The sequence below is a fragment of the Mustela nivalis genome, assembly GCF_964662115.1.
Source record: "Mustela nivalis genome assembly, contig: HAP1_SCAFFOLD_1882, whole genome shotgun sequence".
Classification (NCBI taxonomy): Eukaryota; Metazoa; Chordata; class Mammalia; order Carnivora; family Mustelidae; genus Mustela; species Mustela nivalis.
In genome coordinates, this window is record NW_028134782.1 from 36,588 (window position 1) to 53,060 (window position 16,473).

At 49.1% G+C, this 16,473-nt stretch overlaps 1 protein-coding gene across 2 annotated transcripts in view; it reads left to right on the forward strand.

Annotated features, from left to right (window-relative positions):
- CTCFL (CCCTC-binding factor like) overlaps nt 1-5,682 on the forward strand; it is a 29,217-nt gene extending 23,535 nt beyond the window's left edge. The window contains exon 11 of one of the 2 annotated variants that reach the window (XM_082750802.1): nt 4,153-5,682. In XM_082750802.1, coding sequence (XP_082606928.1) covers nt 4,153-4,262 — 110 coding nt within the window. In that variant the 3' untranslated portion in view covers nt 4,263-5,682. The remainder of the gene's footprint in view (nt 1-4,152) is intronic. The other variant, XM_082750803.1, reaches the window with a different exon arrangement.
- Nucleotides 5,683-16,473: the final 10,791 nt, after the last annotated feature.

The following is a 16,473-nucleotide window of genomic DNA, read 5'->3' on the forward strand; positions in this document are numbered from 1 at the left end:
ACAGTCTTTATCGCTGGCCTTAGGGGAGCAGACGTGGGTTCCCAGGTTAGAACAAAAAGGGCCTGTGTCCCGTCTTTCCTGTGAAAGGGTCTGTTCCACGAGGGGACAGACCTAACTCTTACGGACGCAATCTCTTACGTTCTCCATTCCTGTCCTACGAGAGTCTTTGAACTGAAGGGCATGACCGGAAACCATACGGCCATACGGCGAAAACAAACAGAACACGACATCCTCATTCTTAAATCCCCTATGTCTGGATCCCAGCCCCAGTGCTTGACGTGAATGCTCCTCTGGGTACCAGACAGCCTGTTCCTTGCTTCTGAGCTGCCAGATAAAATCAGGGCTGCCCAGCTAACTTTGAATTTCGGATGAGCAACGGATACTTGTTTAGGGTGAGTATATCCCATGGGGTATCTGAGATCTGCTCGTACTGACCAGTCCCCGTGCTTGGCAGGCGGGTGGTCAGACTGGAGTTCTTCCGGACGGGGCACTACGAGCTGTTCAGACCTTCCTCCACATTCCCGCGTCTTGCCCCCCGGGACGGAGCTGGGACCCGAGTTCCGGCCGTCCTCCCGCAGCTCCCCGGCTTCTCCGTCCGCAGGCACAGGCTTGCAGGGTACACTCAGGAGAGAGATGAGCGCCCCAGGACAGATATAAAAATGACAGAGCCAGCCTGGACCAGATTTGTCTTTTTACTGACGATGTCCTAAAACACCACTTTCCATGGTTTTCCGGAGGAATCTCTCCCACCCCCACACCACCCCCGCCCCCATCTGAGGTCTGAGCCCCCGTGGGGACTCTGCCTGCCACCCGCCTCCCTGTTCTACCTCCTCGTGTCCCCTCCCCCTCCCCCTCCCGCCGGCCTGTCGCTCGCACCCAGCCTGCCCCCACCTGCCCGTCTTGAGCACACTCAGGTGTCCTAAGGAAAAATGAACCCCCGCACGATGCCCACCCTCCCTGGCCCATGAAACTCCCATCACGTTCACGGTGGGCTCACTCCTGCGCCTCCCGGGCCCCTGCATCTGCACCTCACACCACAGAGGTCCCCCGAGGTTCCCTGTTACCACATCCCACTGGCCTCTCCCTGCTCTGCAGCCAGGGCACGGCTGACGGGTCACCCTCTTCTTGACCCAGTCCCTCCTGCTTGCTCCACGTGCCTTCGTCCTCCTGGTGTGTTCCCGCTCCCCCAGCCACCTCCACCTCTCTCCTCCTCCTACCCACCTGTGCTCCTACCTCGCCTCGCGTCCACAGCTGCATCACCGCCACACCTCTTTCACTTCCGCACCTGCGCCCGTGTCTGCACCTGCGCCTGTGTCCACACCTGCGCCCGTGTCTGCACCTGCACCCGTGTCCGCACCTGCGCCCGTGTCCGCACCTGTGCCCCCTCCCCCCCTGCGTGCACAGCCCTTACCCTCTCCCGCAGCAAGTCCCTGGTGATCTGGAACGGCAGTCCCTGTGCAGCCTCCCCAGACCGGGAGCAAATATCCTGTTGCCTGGCGAGCATCCCCTCTCTGTGGTCTCCAACGGGGTCACTGTCCTTCACACCCTCAGCCTCGCTCTCTCCTGCCACCCTGCTCTGTGCTGGTGTTTGAGGCCACGACACACTGGCAGCGCCCTCGCCCACTTCTCAAGGCCACAGACGTGGGACCGGGTCCACCCTGTCTCCCCAAGATGTCCGGGACCCCATCTCAGGGACTCTCCCCTCTGTCCCCGCTACCCGTCATCGACCACCTCAACCCCTTCCCTGTGCACTCAGCGTTCTGAAGACCGGGACTCTGGGCCTGGCTCACCGCTCCCACCGTCTAGGCCCCCAACCCAACTGCTCCCCCAATTCCATCCAGGCCAGACTCCCTCTTTCCTTTGCCTGGAATTCCTGCTGACTCCCCCCATGGATCCCCAAGATCTCACCTTTGGATCCCGGAGATCTCGGTTCTGACCCCGACCAGGTCAGCCCCACCCCACGTACAGCCCAGGACTGTGCTCCTGCTTTGCACATCCCCACCTGGTACTCAGCGACACGTCTGTGTGATTGTTTACCAAGCGCCAGCTCTCACCTGCGCCGAGCTCCCCTAAGGCAGCTTGGCCCATGAGCCCACACCAGGCCTGGCATTGGCAGGGGACATTCATTCCCACTTAACCAAACAGGCAAATACCGAACCCAGCCCTTTATCGGAGAAGAAAAACAGGTGAGACCCAACTCAAATCTTTGGACCACTTTAAAGAGATCCAGGGACCAGGTTACTGGGATTCACACTCTGTGTTGGACTCCAGATTGTCCATATAAATGTGTGACTTCTTGGCTAGACACCTGCTGGCTCTCTTGACACCTAAATGCAGTATTTTCTTTGGATCATCTATTCAAGCCTCTAAAAGCCTTTGGCCAACTTCTCTCTTCACCAGAAGATCAAATAATTGGAGACAGAAGGGTCTTTGAAAATGTCACCCTTGGTTGGTGACCTGCTGGCCGTGAAGCAGAGTTCAAGTGCACCTGCTTCCACGCTGGCCGTGGCCTTTGTGGCTGGGTGGCAGCACCTTGCCTGTGTCAACGCTGAGCTTCCTGGACGCTGCCCCTGAACTAAATGAGAACAAAATCAGAGAGATGAGAAGTGGGTCCGTACCCACAGCCTCTCCCGATGGGCCTTTTGCTGGCATTTGAAACCGGAGCATTGCCCAGACCTGGTTGCGAAGGGCACGCAGAGCACTGCCCGCCCTGGACGCTCGCCTTCCAGAAGGGCAGAAATGGGAAGGCCCTCATAGGTTTAAAAAGGGACAGTGATAAAAATGGGCATATTAAAACATGTCTCGTATTTTGGATGGTCAGCTCCTTAAGCAAAGGATGAATGGAAACTTGTGACCTGGTTTATAGTAGCAAAAAATACTTGATTTGCATTCCAGGGGTTTTTAACCTGTTTTATCTGGATGGTGGTCTGGCTTCTACTTTGCCATGCTGGTGGGTCAGCTGTAGGTCACCCGGCCTTTCGGGGTAGGTCTCTACAAGTCCAAGTTCCTTTGCGTACACAAGACCGGGTCTGAGTGCTCTCCCCTCGCCCCCCCCCCCCGCCCCAGAATGCTTCAGGAAACCACAAGCAAACCCACCTTCAGACAACCTTGAACCAACAGGTGAAGAAGCCCTGGTGAGCGCGGGCTCTGTGTCGGCCCTTCTCGTGGGCAGCCAGTGACGTTCCCTGGGTGTTCTCGGGGAGTCATTTGGGAACTGGGTAGGGGGACAACTATAATCAGATTTACAGCCATCTAGTTTTAAGTTTCAAAGTTGTGCCGACAAGAATCCGCTGGAGGGTGGGAGGGAATGGTTACGGATCCCGGCGTGGCCCGCGGTGGGGGCCCAGCCCCATGTGTGACCCCGAGCCGACTCTGGGGGTTCGCCGGGAGCAGGGACAAACGCCCCGTGAGCAGCGGGCTTTTCTCGTTCCGGTGGCATCATCCCCTGAGCTCCGAAACAAGACAGGTGAGCGGCTCGGCCACTGCAGAGCTCTGTGGGACCTGCATTCAGCAGAGAGCCCCGGTTCTCACGGGGCTCTCTGCTGAATGCAGCTCCCACAGAGCTCTTTGCACTTCCCAGCAAACATGCGGCAGTGCCTGGAAACGTTCTTGGTTGTCACGAGTGAGGAGGAACATTCTGGCATCCAGTGGGCAGAGACCAGGGCTGCTCCAAACACTGCATAACACATGGGACAGCCCCCAGCGGAGAATCATCCAAACTTAAAAGCATAGAGGGCCGAGGTTTAGAACCCTTGGAGCTCATAGGTGCTGTCCGAATATTTATACAAATGTCTTGTAAATGGGAAAAAAAATCATTGTCTAAAATGTTTGCTATGGAGGGCCTGGGTGGCTCAGTGGGTTAAAGCCTCTGCCTTCAGCTCAGGTCATGATCTCAGGGTCCTGGGATCAAGCCCCGCATCGGGCTCTCTGCTCAGCAGGGAGCCTGCTTCCACCTCTCTCTCTCTGCCTGCCTCTCTGCCTACTTGTGATCTCTCTCTATCACATAAATGAAAAACTTTAAAAAAAAACTATAAAAAATAAAAAATAAAATGTTTGCTATGTTCAACATTGAGGGATTATTTCCAAAAGGTACAGGCACTGATTTCTTGTCTTTATTTTAAATTTTCCCAAACCCTGTGCCCTTCCCCCAAGAAGTTGCCGCTAAGAAGGTGTCCCCTGTGAGGCTGGAGCAGTGCCCGGGAGAGGTGGTTCCTGTGCCCTACGGAGGCGTCCCGCCTGAAGGAGTGACCTGTGACGGCTGAGCCATGGAGACTGAGAGTTCCCGTTTGCAGCGGTTACCTGCTCAACGAGTTAGAAGTTCGTAGAGTCTTCTTTGAAACAATTAAGTTCACGACACTGGAGGGTCTCAATTTTTCCAAAGTTTGGGGTTAGTGCCAAGAATTGTTTGCCTTTCTATCTTTCTTTTTTTTTTTTTTTTGTCCTGGATAGTTCAAAAAGCAATACTGGTCTTTTATAAGAGGCCCATATCTTGACTTGGAGGATAAAACCTCAAACCTATGAATTCATTCACTTGATATTGGCAGGGTGGCCTGCCATGAATGGGCAGTGGTCTGGGGGGGACCTGGTTATTTCAGCTGTCAATACAGACTGTTTAGTCCTCCAGCCAACAGCCAAAGCTAAGATACCTTATGTTAAATTGCACACACCCTTTCTATTTCTACTATGATTTTTTAAACCCTTTTAAAACTAATTTTATATCATTTTTGAATACAGATGAATTTTCCATAAAAATTTAAAGTTACCGTAATATTCTTAATTAGTTCTAAATTCAGGAAAAAAAAAGATCTTAATATTGTGGGGGGAAAAAGCTGAGTAGGAGATGAAAACATTTCCATTAGACTAGATGGTGATGCGTAATTATTTTACTTTGGTTTCTATGAGCAAGGTTCACTTTTAGAGTTTATAGTCTTCCTAAATTATGTTTTCTGGCAGGTATGAAATTTCCCTAGTGACATTCCGATGTCACCTACTAGGATAGAGTTCATCACCCTCTTCTTTTACTAAAACTACTTTGTTGATGCTTTTTTATGTAAGTGGCAGAGTGAAAAGAAACACAATGAAATGTTACTGATAATGAAATGTTTACTTGTGAAGAAATTGTACTTAGCATGTCATGCCCTATAATTGGTATTTCTCCTTTGCCAGTTGGAGAGACTTTTCTCAGCTCTGAGCAGCATGCAAAATGCCTCAAGTACTTAAAATTAACTAGCGCGCATCTTTATAATGATATATTTTTTCCATTCTTTTCTTCTTAGCGAAGCAGTTGTTTGTTCTGAACGTCTCTCCCCCTAGTTTAAAATCATCCATAGGTCCCCAATTCTGGTTTTTTGCCTTTACTGAGATGTTATTGGCAAATAAAGTTGGGAGACAGTAAACACGTGCGTCAGGATGATTTGCTACACAGGTGCATTGTGTAAGGACACCTCCCCCATCCGGTTAACTAAACTCAAATTCTTAAAATGCTGATCTGCTGATCTTCAAAGTCCAGCAGCCCCGAGTCAAGCGAACACGTAGAGGCCCTGCCGGCTGGAAGGGCATTGTATTCTTTTCATCAGAGCCAATTAACTGAGTTCACATAATGAGGCTTAAATTCTATAGTTTATTGTATGCTATTGTGACTGTTGGACTTTTTGTAACACCGTCTTTGTTGTTTGAAGCTGTTTTGCATAACTCAATAAAATGAAATGACTTAAATTGCTGTCTTTGTTTCCTGTGAATGATGGGTCTAAAAAATGTCCCCTTTGCCTGGTCAGGAGGTGGAGAATTTGGAGCCTTGGGCACTGTGGGTGGGACTGGAAAGTGCAGCCACTGCGGAGAGCAGCGGGGGTCGTCCAAAAATTAAAAATCGAAATTACCATCTGAGCCGGCAATCTGGTTATGTACCCATAAGAACTGAACGCAGGGTCTCAGGGGGAGACTTGTACCCCCGTGGGCTCAGCAGAATAACCCACCATGCAGCACGACAGCCGGAAGGTGGAAACAGCCCGGGTGTCCATCTGTGGACGAGCAGATAAAATGTGAGCTATCCACGCGGGGGAACATAATTCAGCCTTAAAAAGGAAGGAAACTCTGGCCCCGGCTACAACAGGGATGAACCTTAAGGATGCGACGTGCGGTGGGATCAGCCCGACGCCAAGGGCAGATGCCGCACGATTCCGCTCCCGCGCAGGCATCAGCATCATCGAATTCATCGTGACAGAAAGTTGCACGGTGGTTCCGGGGGGCCGGAGCGAGGGAACCGGGAGGCCGCGTGTCACGGGGATAGAGTTACCGTTTTGCAAGACAGTGAGAGATCTGGAGACTTCTTGCAAAACAATGTTATGTACTCAACACTCCTGGACTGCACACAGAAATGGCTAAAAGAGCCCATTTTCTTTTTAACTGTGTATGTTACTACAATTAAATTTGTCTCATTTAGAAAGAAACATGATCGAAAACACAAGCCCCGTTTGTATCTGAACACCACCAAAAACTTCCATGGTACCTTCTAGCTCATTCGCAGTGTTTTGCACGCAGCACGCCCGGATGAGATAGATATTACTCAGGGCTGAGTGCGCAAGCTTGGCTTTGACTGGGTTATGTGCCCAGACTCCCACCAGACAGACACCCGGACCGGAGGAGAAGCTCCCGTGGTCCTAAGTTAGGGCACCACGAGCGCACGGATCTCCGCAGCGGGAGCAGGGACAGTCGTCCCCACAAGAGGGCAGGCATTTCTTTCCTTTCCAGCTTCGGGACAGACTCTTCCGCTATTGGAGACTGGTGAGGATGGGGAGGTGGAACAAAGCCTTGGCGGTTAGTTTGATGGATTTTGTCCTACACAGAACGATGAGCCCAAAGCAGGTCTGACTTCCAGGAGAGCGTGAGGATTTCGTGCCCTCGAGGTGGCTGAGAAGGGGCCTTTACAAAAGTCGCGCGGGAGGCCACTTTGCTGGGCTCTGCGTTTCTGGAACGCCCTACAACGGTTTTGCGATCCAGCAGGAAACCGTTCTGGAATGCCCACCTCTTGCACAATTTAACGTCTCTGTTTGGGGGGAAGGGTGTGTGGATTACGACAGTGTTTGACAACAGCGTTGCTGTACGAAGGCCTGACGGGTGCCGCACACTGTCCCAGGTCAGCCACTGAGAGGTTTGGGGAGCCGGGAGCAGTTCAGACTCCAAAGTGCCCAGCCTTTGAAAATGGCAAGAAGCTCTTCTTTTCCAGATATTGTTTTCTTTTAGAAGTGTTAATGCTTTTTGGTAACCGTCAAGAAGCTTACCGACCAGCCGTGTGGATGCGTTCGGTAGGACAACCCAGCGTCAACGGGCAGCACTGTCAGACACGTCCGGTCAGAGCCTCAAAGAATCGACTGTCTCCCCTGACCCCGTCTCCTTGTGACAGCTGATTTTTAATCGAGTGTATCTGACAAAATACGGACTTGAAGCGGCCGCCTAGTTCACGATGCTATTCTAGCAGCTTTTGTGTCATTTCCAAGGCACGGCTGTGATGAGAGCCTCGTTTCCATGCATCCTTGTATTAGAGCATGCACAGTTTGGGATTTCCAAAGACACACACGCTGATTCCTCTGTGCATTTGCAGAGAGAGTCCCACATGGGGCACCACCGTGCTCGCAGGGACCAAAAACTGGTAAAACAAAACAAAATAAGCCCTCTTAACTGAGCCACCGTGGCTGGAAGCCGGCCACAGGAGACCATGGAGGATGACTGCAAATAGCCCTTTCCGTGCAATATTCCCCAGAGGAGCAAGCCAATGAGCTGCAACAGCTTGGAGCTGTCACTTCCTGCTAATGAAATATGACAGTTTGTATATGAGTCCAAAGGTCGCTGATTAAAAGACTCACCCTGATAGTTACTATAATCACATCCTTAGGCCTCAGCTATCGGAATCGGTCCAATGATAACAGAAAAGATGTTGCTAGACAATGCATTACTTTAAGTCAATCAGCCATCAGTCGCTATATTGGTAGGAAATGCTGTGTTTTCCCGAGGCAGGCCTGTTCCTTAATGGCCACCTGGAAACGAAACTGGAAACACGCACTTGCTCGTGGGGAGAAGTTCAGCTAGTAATTCAGAGCCTGAGAACTTCTTTTCCCCCCAAAATGAGTGTAAGGTGCTTGCAACATTGAAATTATATGGGAATACAGGCAAAATACTTGTAAAAGGGATTCTAGGATTTTTCCCTTCGATAAAAACAGCTATGGTCTCAGTTAAACGATTTGTCGTAAGCGGGGGGAAAAAGAAGTTGCCTTACAGCGGCTTGCCCAGCTTTGGGGCTGGTACAGAGGGGTTTAAATACGGCTGCCGCCGGGAGTTCAAAAATTGATTTTAAAGGAAATCCAGGAATGAACAGCCTTGTTCTGTCCCAGCCCTGGAGCATCATTACACCGGCCCGGAGTTCGGAAGCCAGCTCCTTTAAAACTAGTACTTGAAAGTAGGACACTTTGGGAGCAGGTGGAGAAAACTAGACTTCCCGGATGCACGTGTCCCACCTAGCAGTGAGACCCCTGGAGCACGGACCCCCAGGACGAACCTTGGAGAGACCACAGGGTCAGCACACCCCCCGCGCCCCCCATGACGTCCCCTAGAACGGGGCCACGGTGGCTGACCTTGATCTTTGTTGACTTCATCAGCCTGGAATTTAGAAGATGATCCTGAGGATGTGGACGCACGATCCCGTATGAATGATCCCGGTGCTGACGATGGGACGTCCAGTCCCTCAGAAGAGCCCACTCTAAATGCAGGTTAATGTTTAAGAAACTGAGAAGAGCCCTGTTGTTCCCCTGCCGCCCGGTCCAGCAGCCCGGAGAGTTTGCCGGAGGAGCTGGGAGAAGGGAGTCTGCAGGGAGGGGAAGGAGCTGCTGTCCCCGCCTGCAGCAGGGGCCAGAGGGCGGCCCTCCCACCGGGTCTTCCAGGGACTGCTCCCGCGGCCACCTGCACCGAGCGCCAGCATCCTGCATCGCCTGGCATTCGGATAGGTGCTTGTCATTGTGCCGGTCACCTGGTCACTGCATCTGCCTTGGCGAGCAGGTCTCCTCCGGAGTCGTGGCCCTGCGTGTGTCTGGCCACACAACACACGTGAGCTTCTTCTGATCCCATCAACCTTGGGGGAGTTTCCAGTTCCCCCAAGACCCTCCACAACAGTGGTTCAGAAACCTCCGGGTGTTGGGATGATCTAGGGAGCTTGCGGAAAATACGGACTCTTGGACCACACCCCTGCAGGCCTGCAGAATTAGACTCTTGGGGGATGGGAGGGGGCCAAGGGCAGCTGCTCTCCAGGCTGCTCCCTTCCCTGTTCTCACAAATGTTGGAAAAACGGATGCTTTCAGTAGCCAGGCCCTAAGCACCTCATTCTAGGGGGTTCTACCCAGAGAGAGCGACTCAGCATCTCTCTGGTGACCTGTCAACTGGTTTTTGTTCCAGAAGGAATGGAAGAAGGCAGAGCTCTGGGAGGGACCCGAGACCCGTGTTGTGGAATTTGCTGGGCCTCCTCTGTGCGTTAGCACTGAGATCACACACTCAAGTGACCGGGGAGCGAATGTGACAGCTGTTTGACAGGGACAGAGCGTAACTTATGGGAAAGGAAGGGAAGTGGCCAGAGGATCGGGGCTCTGCCTGCGGCGCGGGAGGGACCCTCCCCAGCTGACCGGACATGGATCACGCACAGCGCGCCCAAGATGGACTGGCCGATGCAAAATGCACTTGTCTGACCCGGCAAACTGTTCTGTCCTGTGTTGAGGCGAAGTTCCACTTTGAGTCACCCAGACCCATTCCAGAAAGAGAGGAGCTGGGTCTTCTTAAAAATTATCACAGGCACTTTGAGGGGTGCCAGCGGGCTCAGTCGGTAAAGCGTCTGCCTTGGGCTCAGGTCATGATCTCGGGGTCCTGGGATCAAGCCCTGCATTGGGCTCCCCGCTCAGCGGGGAATCTCCTTGTCCCTCACCCTCTGCCCCTCCTTGACCCCTCCCTGCTGGCGCTCTCCGCTCTCTCTCCTACTCTCTCTCTCAAATACATCAATAAGATCTTTTTTAAAAATTATTTCTGCCTTTCATTTTGACTGGAAGGAGGATCTCAGCATGGAGCGCTGGATGTGTCCAGATAGGTAATGTGCTCATACTTTTCTGTTTTAAAAAAATTTCCATGAGAAAACAAAAATTAGTTGTGGGAAGGTGAGGCCTTCAAATGATGGTCAGCTGCAAATTAGGTAACTAATCAGATTTTTTTTATCTAAGTCAAATGGTTACCAGAAAACTTCTTAGTGCCATTTTACAAGAAACTTTTTTTTCTTTTTCTTTTTCTTACCTTTTTTTGGAGAAAAAAAATTTTTTTTAGTTATTTTTCTATTTTTTTCAAAAGAAATTTTTTTTCAAAAAAATTACAGCATAATTCCCCCCTTTGTATGCAATTTTATGAGTTTGGACAAATGCATGGTCATGTAACCATCAGGGTCAAAACTCAGAGCATGTCGCCACTCCGTCTGGCTTGGAGCCAGCCATCCCTTATTCCCCGCTCCCGGCAACTACTGATCTCTTTATGTCCCCCTTGTCACTACCAGTGTGTTGCAGAGAAGGAATGTTTGGGTCTCACTTCTCTTATTCCACAGAACGCCTCCAAGACTTAACCCCGCTCTCATCTGGATCATTAGCTCCTTCCTTTCCATTTCTGGGTCAGATTCCTTAGTGCAAAATTCTACAGTTGGCTTATCTTTGCACAACTCAAGGACGTGCGAGTTGTCCCTAGTTTGGGACGATTATGGATGGAGCCATCGTCAACACTGGTGCACCAACACGCATTTTCATTTCTCTCGAGGTGAAAATCCGGAGTCTCCAGGCAGCTGTATGTCTAATTTCATAAGAAACTGCCGACCTGTTTCCCGAAGTGGATGCACCTGCCGCAGATGAGGCTTCCAGTTTCTCCACGGCCTCACCATCACTTGGTTTTGTCAGGGTGTGCCCTGTTTTGTTTTTAGCCATCCTCATTGGTATGCCTTGGTATCTCATGATGGTTTTAATTTGCATTTCACTAACAACTTATGATTTTGAAAATCCTCCCATGGACTTCTTTGTCATCTGCATATCTTCTTTGGTAAAATGGTCAGATCTTTAAGCTCCTTTTTAAAATTGGGTTGTTGGAGGGTTATTTATGGACTTTGGACACAAGTTCTTTATCAGACATATGTTTTGCACATATTTTCTCACGGGTCCATGTCTTGTCTTTTCCTTCTCTTAATGGTGTTGTCAAAAGAGCAGATTTTTTACAAGTTTTCATGAAGTCAAATTTATCCAATCTTTGATGAATCCTCCTGTTAGTGGCACAGATAATCTCTGTATAACTCAAGATCATAGGATATTTTCCATAGGTCTATTTCTAGAAGTCTTAAAATTTTATGCTTTGCCATCAAGTCTGTGATCCATTTGGAGTCAAGTTTGCAAGGTGTGGATCAAGGTTCCTTTTTTCACTGAGGATGACCAATTGTTCCAGTGCGCCTTGCTGGAAAAAACTATCCTTTGTCCATTGAATTCCCCTGGAAGCTGTGTCAAAAGCAGATTGGACACACATGTGGGGCTCTATTTTTGGACTCTGTTCTTTGCCACCGATCCAGCCTTCTTTCATCAGTTCCAGGCTGCCTTGATTACTATAACTTTAGAGTAAGCAGCAAAACAGAAAATGTGAGTCCTAACAACACTCTTCTTCTTTTCCTAAATTGTCTTGGTTATCCAACAACTTTTGCCTCTCCCTATAAACTGACAAATACACTTGTTGATTTGTGCAAGAAAATGTTGCTGAGACTGTGCGGCGCTATACATTCACAGATCCTTTTAGAAAGAGTTCAGCATTTAACAATGTAGTTTTTCAATCCATGAACATAGTATATCTCTCCATTTAGTTAGGTCTTTGGTTTCTTTCATCATTGTTTGTAGTTTTCAGCATGTAGATCTTGAACAGATGTTGGATTTATATCGATTTTTTTCATGGTTTTTTGGTTTGTTTTGTTTTTTGGTACTATTGTAAATTGTACTGTTTCTGAAATTTTGATTTCTTATTGTTCATTGCCAGTACAGAAACATGCAGTTGAGTTTTGCATATTGACTTTGTATCCTGTAATCTTGCTAAACTCACTTATGCTAAGTTCTACTAGTTTGTTTGCAGATTCCTCTATGTTTTGTGTGTAGATAATCATGCCATCTGCAAATAGAGACAATTCTATTTCTCCCTCTCCAATCTGTCTCTGTTTTTATTTTCCTGCCATATTACACTGTCTAGGACCTCTAGCATGACGCTGAATAGAAGTGCTGAGAACAGACATCTTTGCCTTGCTCCCAATTTAGGGGAAGAACATTGAACTTTTTGCCGTTAAGCATTATGTTAGCTATAAGTTTTTTGTAAATGCTCTTTATTGGGTTGAGGCCACTTCTTTCCATTACCAGTTTGCTGATAGTTCATCATGAATGAATGTTGCATTTTGTTAAATGCTTTTTCTGCATCAATTAAGATGATTATATGCTTTGTCTATATCTGCTGATATGATGGGTTACATTGGCTGATTTTCTAATGTTGAAACAGCCTTGCATTTCAGGATAAACCTCACTTGGTCATGATGTATTCTTTTCTATATTTTGCCAGAGTTGATTTGATAATATTTTATTGAGCAGTTTTTTCATTTATGTTCACAAGCAATATTAGTCTACAGTTTTCTTGCAGTATCTTTGGTATTAGGGTAACACTAGCCTGTTTTCTAGAAGAGTTTGTGTAGAATTCAGATTATTTCCTCCCTGACTGGTAGTATTTACTAGTGAAGGCACCTGACCTGGACTTTTCTTTATTAGAAAGTTGTAACTGTGAATTTCATTTCTTTGATAACTATGGGATTATTCCATATTCTTTCTTTCCTTTCTTTATTCCTACCCATCCTCCCACCCACCTCCCCTCTGGCAACCACCAGTTTGTTCTCTGTAATTATTGAAGAGTCTGGTGTTTTGGTTTGTCTCTTTTTTGCTTTATTCATTTTTTTCCCCCTAAATTCCACAGACGAGTAAAATCACATGATATTTATCTTTCTCTGTCTGGCTTATTTTGCTTAGCCTTACACTTCCTAGATCCATCCATACCGTCACAAACGGCAAGATGTCATTCTTTTATATGGCTGCATATTCTTGCCTGAGCAGGCTTGGGTAGTTGACGTCTTTCAGGCATCTGCCCATTTCATCTCAGCTGTCAAATTCTAGGGAATAAAGTTGCTTGTGATATTCCTTTATTATCTTTGTCGTGTCTGGAGAGCCTACAGCAATTCCTTCCTTCTTAACGCTGCTAATTCTGTCTTCTTTCTTTCTGCCGCAGACCATTCCGGCTGGAGGCTTATCCATTTTGTTCATCTTTCCAAAGAACTAGCTTTCCGTTTCATTAATTTCCTCTCTAGTTTTCCTGATGTTAAGTCCATTGATTTCAGTTCTTATCTTTATCCCTTCACCCCTTCTGATGAACTTGGTCACTTTTTCTAGTTTCTTAAAGTAGAAGCTTGGGTAATTCATTTGAAACCATTTTTTATTTTCTAATGTAAGCACTCAATGTTATAAAATTCCCTCTCAGTACTGCTCTATTTGCATTTTATAAATCTCGATATGTTGTGTTTTATTTTTAGTCAGTTCAAAATATTTTCTACTTTCCCTTGAGATTCCCACTTGGGTCCTTGGGTTACTTAGAAGTATGTTTAAATTTCATTTCCCAGATACCTTCCTGTTAGTGATTTCCAGATTTATTACATTATGATCAGAGAACACTTCATCTACTGTCATTTCTCTTCAGTCTGTTAGGATTTGTTTTATTGTCCAGAAAGGTCTACCTTGGTGTACGTTCAGTGTGCACTTGAGAAAAATGTGTGTCCTGCTGTTGGGTGGAATGTTCTAAAATGCCAGTTAGGTCAAGCTGATAGTGCTGTCCGGGTCTTTTGTATCCCTACTGGTTTTCTGTCTTTTTGTTCTTTCAGTAGCTTACAGTGGAGAGTGCTGAGGTCTTCAACTAGAATTGTGGCTTTGTCTGTTTGTCCTTTTGGTTTCAGCTGCGTGTATTTTAAAAAGCCACGCCCCCCTCAACTTGGGACTCCGTGTTATCAAACGCTGTGCCAGTGCACTTGCTGAGATCACCTTGCAGAGTTGCAAGCTGCCAAGAAATGAATGCTCAAAACAGAGGCCTTGAACATTAGGGCCACTGGGAGGAGCCGCCTCACCTTCCTTGCGGGCCCCAGGGCATTTTGGCCCAGCCTCCCGCAGGGCCTTTGAGTCAGCAGGGGTCAGAGAGCACTGCTCAAAAAAGAACTAACTCCTGGTGAGGCTCAGGATCAGCCGCTGAGCCCACCTCCTCACCCCACCCCAGGCGACCTCAGGCAAAGCCCCTGACTTCTTGGATGCTCATTTCCTCAAGTCAATCAACACGCATAAACGGAGCATCTCACGGAGATGCTGGGAAAACTAAATGAGATAAAGGGTGGTTCTGGTCCTGAAGATGCTTGCTCACTTGCCTTCCCATTCCTTGGGGTTCCTGAAGAACAGACGGGTCCCTGCATGTGTTATCCAGCCCCCTCTCTGCTGGTGTTTAGCAACGGCTTTGGGTGGGAGAACCCTGCTGGTGGGTTTCCCAGATCCTGTAGGGTAAGGACTCCATCCGCGGCAGATTCCAAGCTACCGGCGGGCTCCCTGGGTGTGGAGTTGGGAAGAGTCGCCCAGGCACACACCAGTGGGGCATTTCGACTGTAGAGAGACAACAGAGGTAAATCGCCCCAAGGGCATAGATAATAGTCAAGTGTGGTGAATTACGCCGGGGAGTGAGTGATTCGTTCTGGGTATTTACTACCTTTGGTTTTAATATAATTCATTTACTTATAAACTTATGTCATTTAATTTTGATATTGGCCATGTTTAACCACCGGCATGCAACACTCCTGACCGTTCAGCGATCAGACCTTTGCTCCCAGAGACCAGTCCCGACTCAGACAAGCGTCAGACAAGCTCCGCCAGCGCGGAATGAATGGGTTCGTGGGACAGGAGGTTCCTCAGTAACTCTTCAGCAAAGGGTTTTGGGTTTCGGGATTCCAGCAATGTTAACAGTCACTTCCCTGCTAGAGGCCAGCCCCCGCCCTGGAGAGCCAGGGACATGCCGGGCTCTGATTGGCCAGCCGTGGCCACGCCCCTCCCTCGTGGCTGGAGGTGGGGTTAGCACCCCAAGACCCGAGCCTGCAGCAGGAGCCCCCGGGAACCTCGGGGTGATTAGGGTGGAGGAGGGTGGTTGTCAGAAACAGTGAGGGTCTGCTACTCCCGGTCTTGGCAGCCATTGTTCAAGGAAATTCCTTAGAAACGTTCAGTTTGAGCCTTTTCAGTCTCGGGATGTTGTTAGACCTTTGGTGCTCAAGGTTTTCAAATTTCAGAAGGAACACAGACTTGTTTTAACAAAGGAAACGGTACATATAAACCGCTGATAAGAGCCCACAGGGTTCCTCATGTCCCCAGCCTCCAGCGCCACCCCCCCAATCCCCCCCCCCCCCGCAAAGCTGTTAGCAGCTTGGGCAGGGGGCGCCCCCCGCCCCCCACACCCCTCTCCTGGCTCTGCAGCCCAGACACGCTCGCACGTGGGGGGGTTGTTGTGCTTTTGCGGAAGTTGCCCCAGACCACACCCGTGATGCAGCTTGCTTTCTCTCCCCGCCAGACAAATCTCGGGCTTCCCGACCAGTCCGCAGAGAGAGCGAACCCAGCAAACGCCGGCTCTAGCCAGACTGGCATCTGGAGGCCTTTTCATTCATTGCTCCTACCGAGGGCGGAGAAGTGCAAAGACCTCTGGAGATTTCTAAATTTGGTCAGAGTGTAGGAGGCTGCGCAGGGTGCCTGTGTGCTAAAAATACCAGTCCGGTCTGGGGTAGAGGCTGCCCTGGGTGGCAGGGCACCCAGGACTCAGGACAGCTCGGTTTCATCTCCTCCTAGGACCCTTAGCACGCCCACAGGAAGCGGTGCCCCAGGCCACAAGGAGCTGGTCTCCAGGCGACCATTACAGAAGTTGCCCCACCCTGAGTTCCTTTCCCCTGGGGTCTGGTTACCCCATCCTTCAATAGGACTGCGGTCCTTGGACCAGACCCGGGTACCACTTCCCTGACATTTACTCTTTTTCAACTCGCTTTTAAGAAATCAAATACACTGGGGCGCCTGGGTGGCTCAGTGGGTTAAAGCCTCAGCCTTAGGCTCAGATCATGATCCCAGGGTCCTGGGATCAAGCCTGGCATCGGCATCGGGCTCCCTGCTGAGCAAGGAGCCTGTTTCCCCCTCTCTCTCTCCCTGCCTCTCTGCCTACTTGTGATCTCTGCCTGTCAGATAAATAAATAAGATCTTTAAAAGGAAAAAAAAAAAGAATCAAATACATTTATTTTTAAATAAAACCTCACAACACGGCAGTAAATGGAAAACCAACATCACCCGT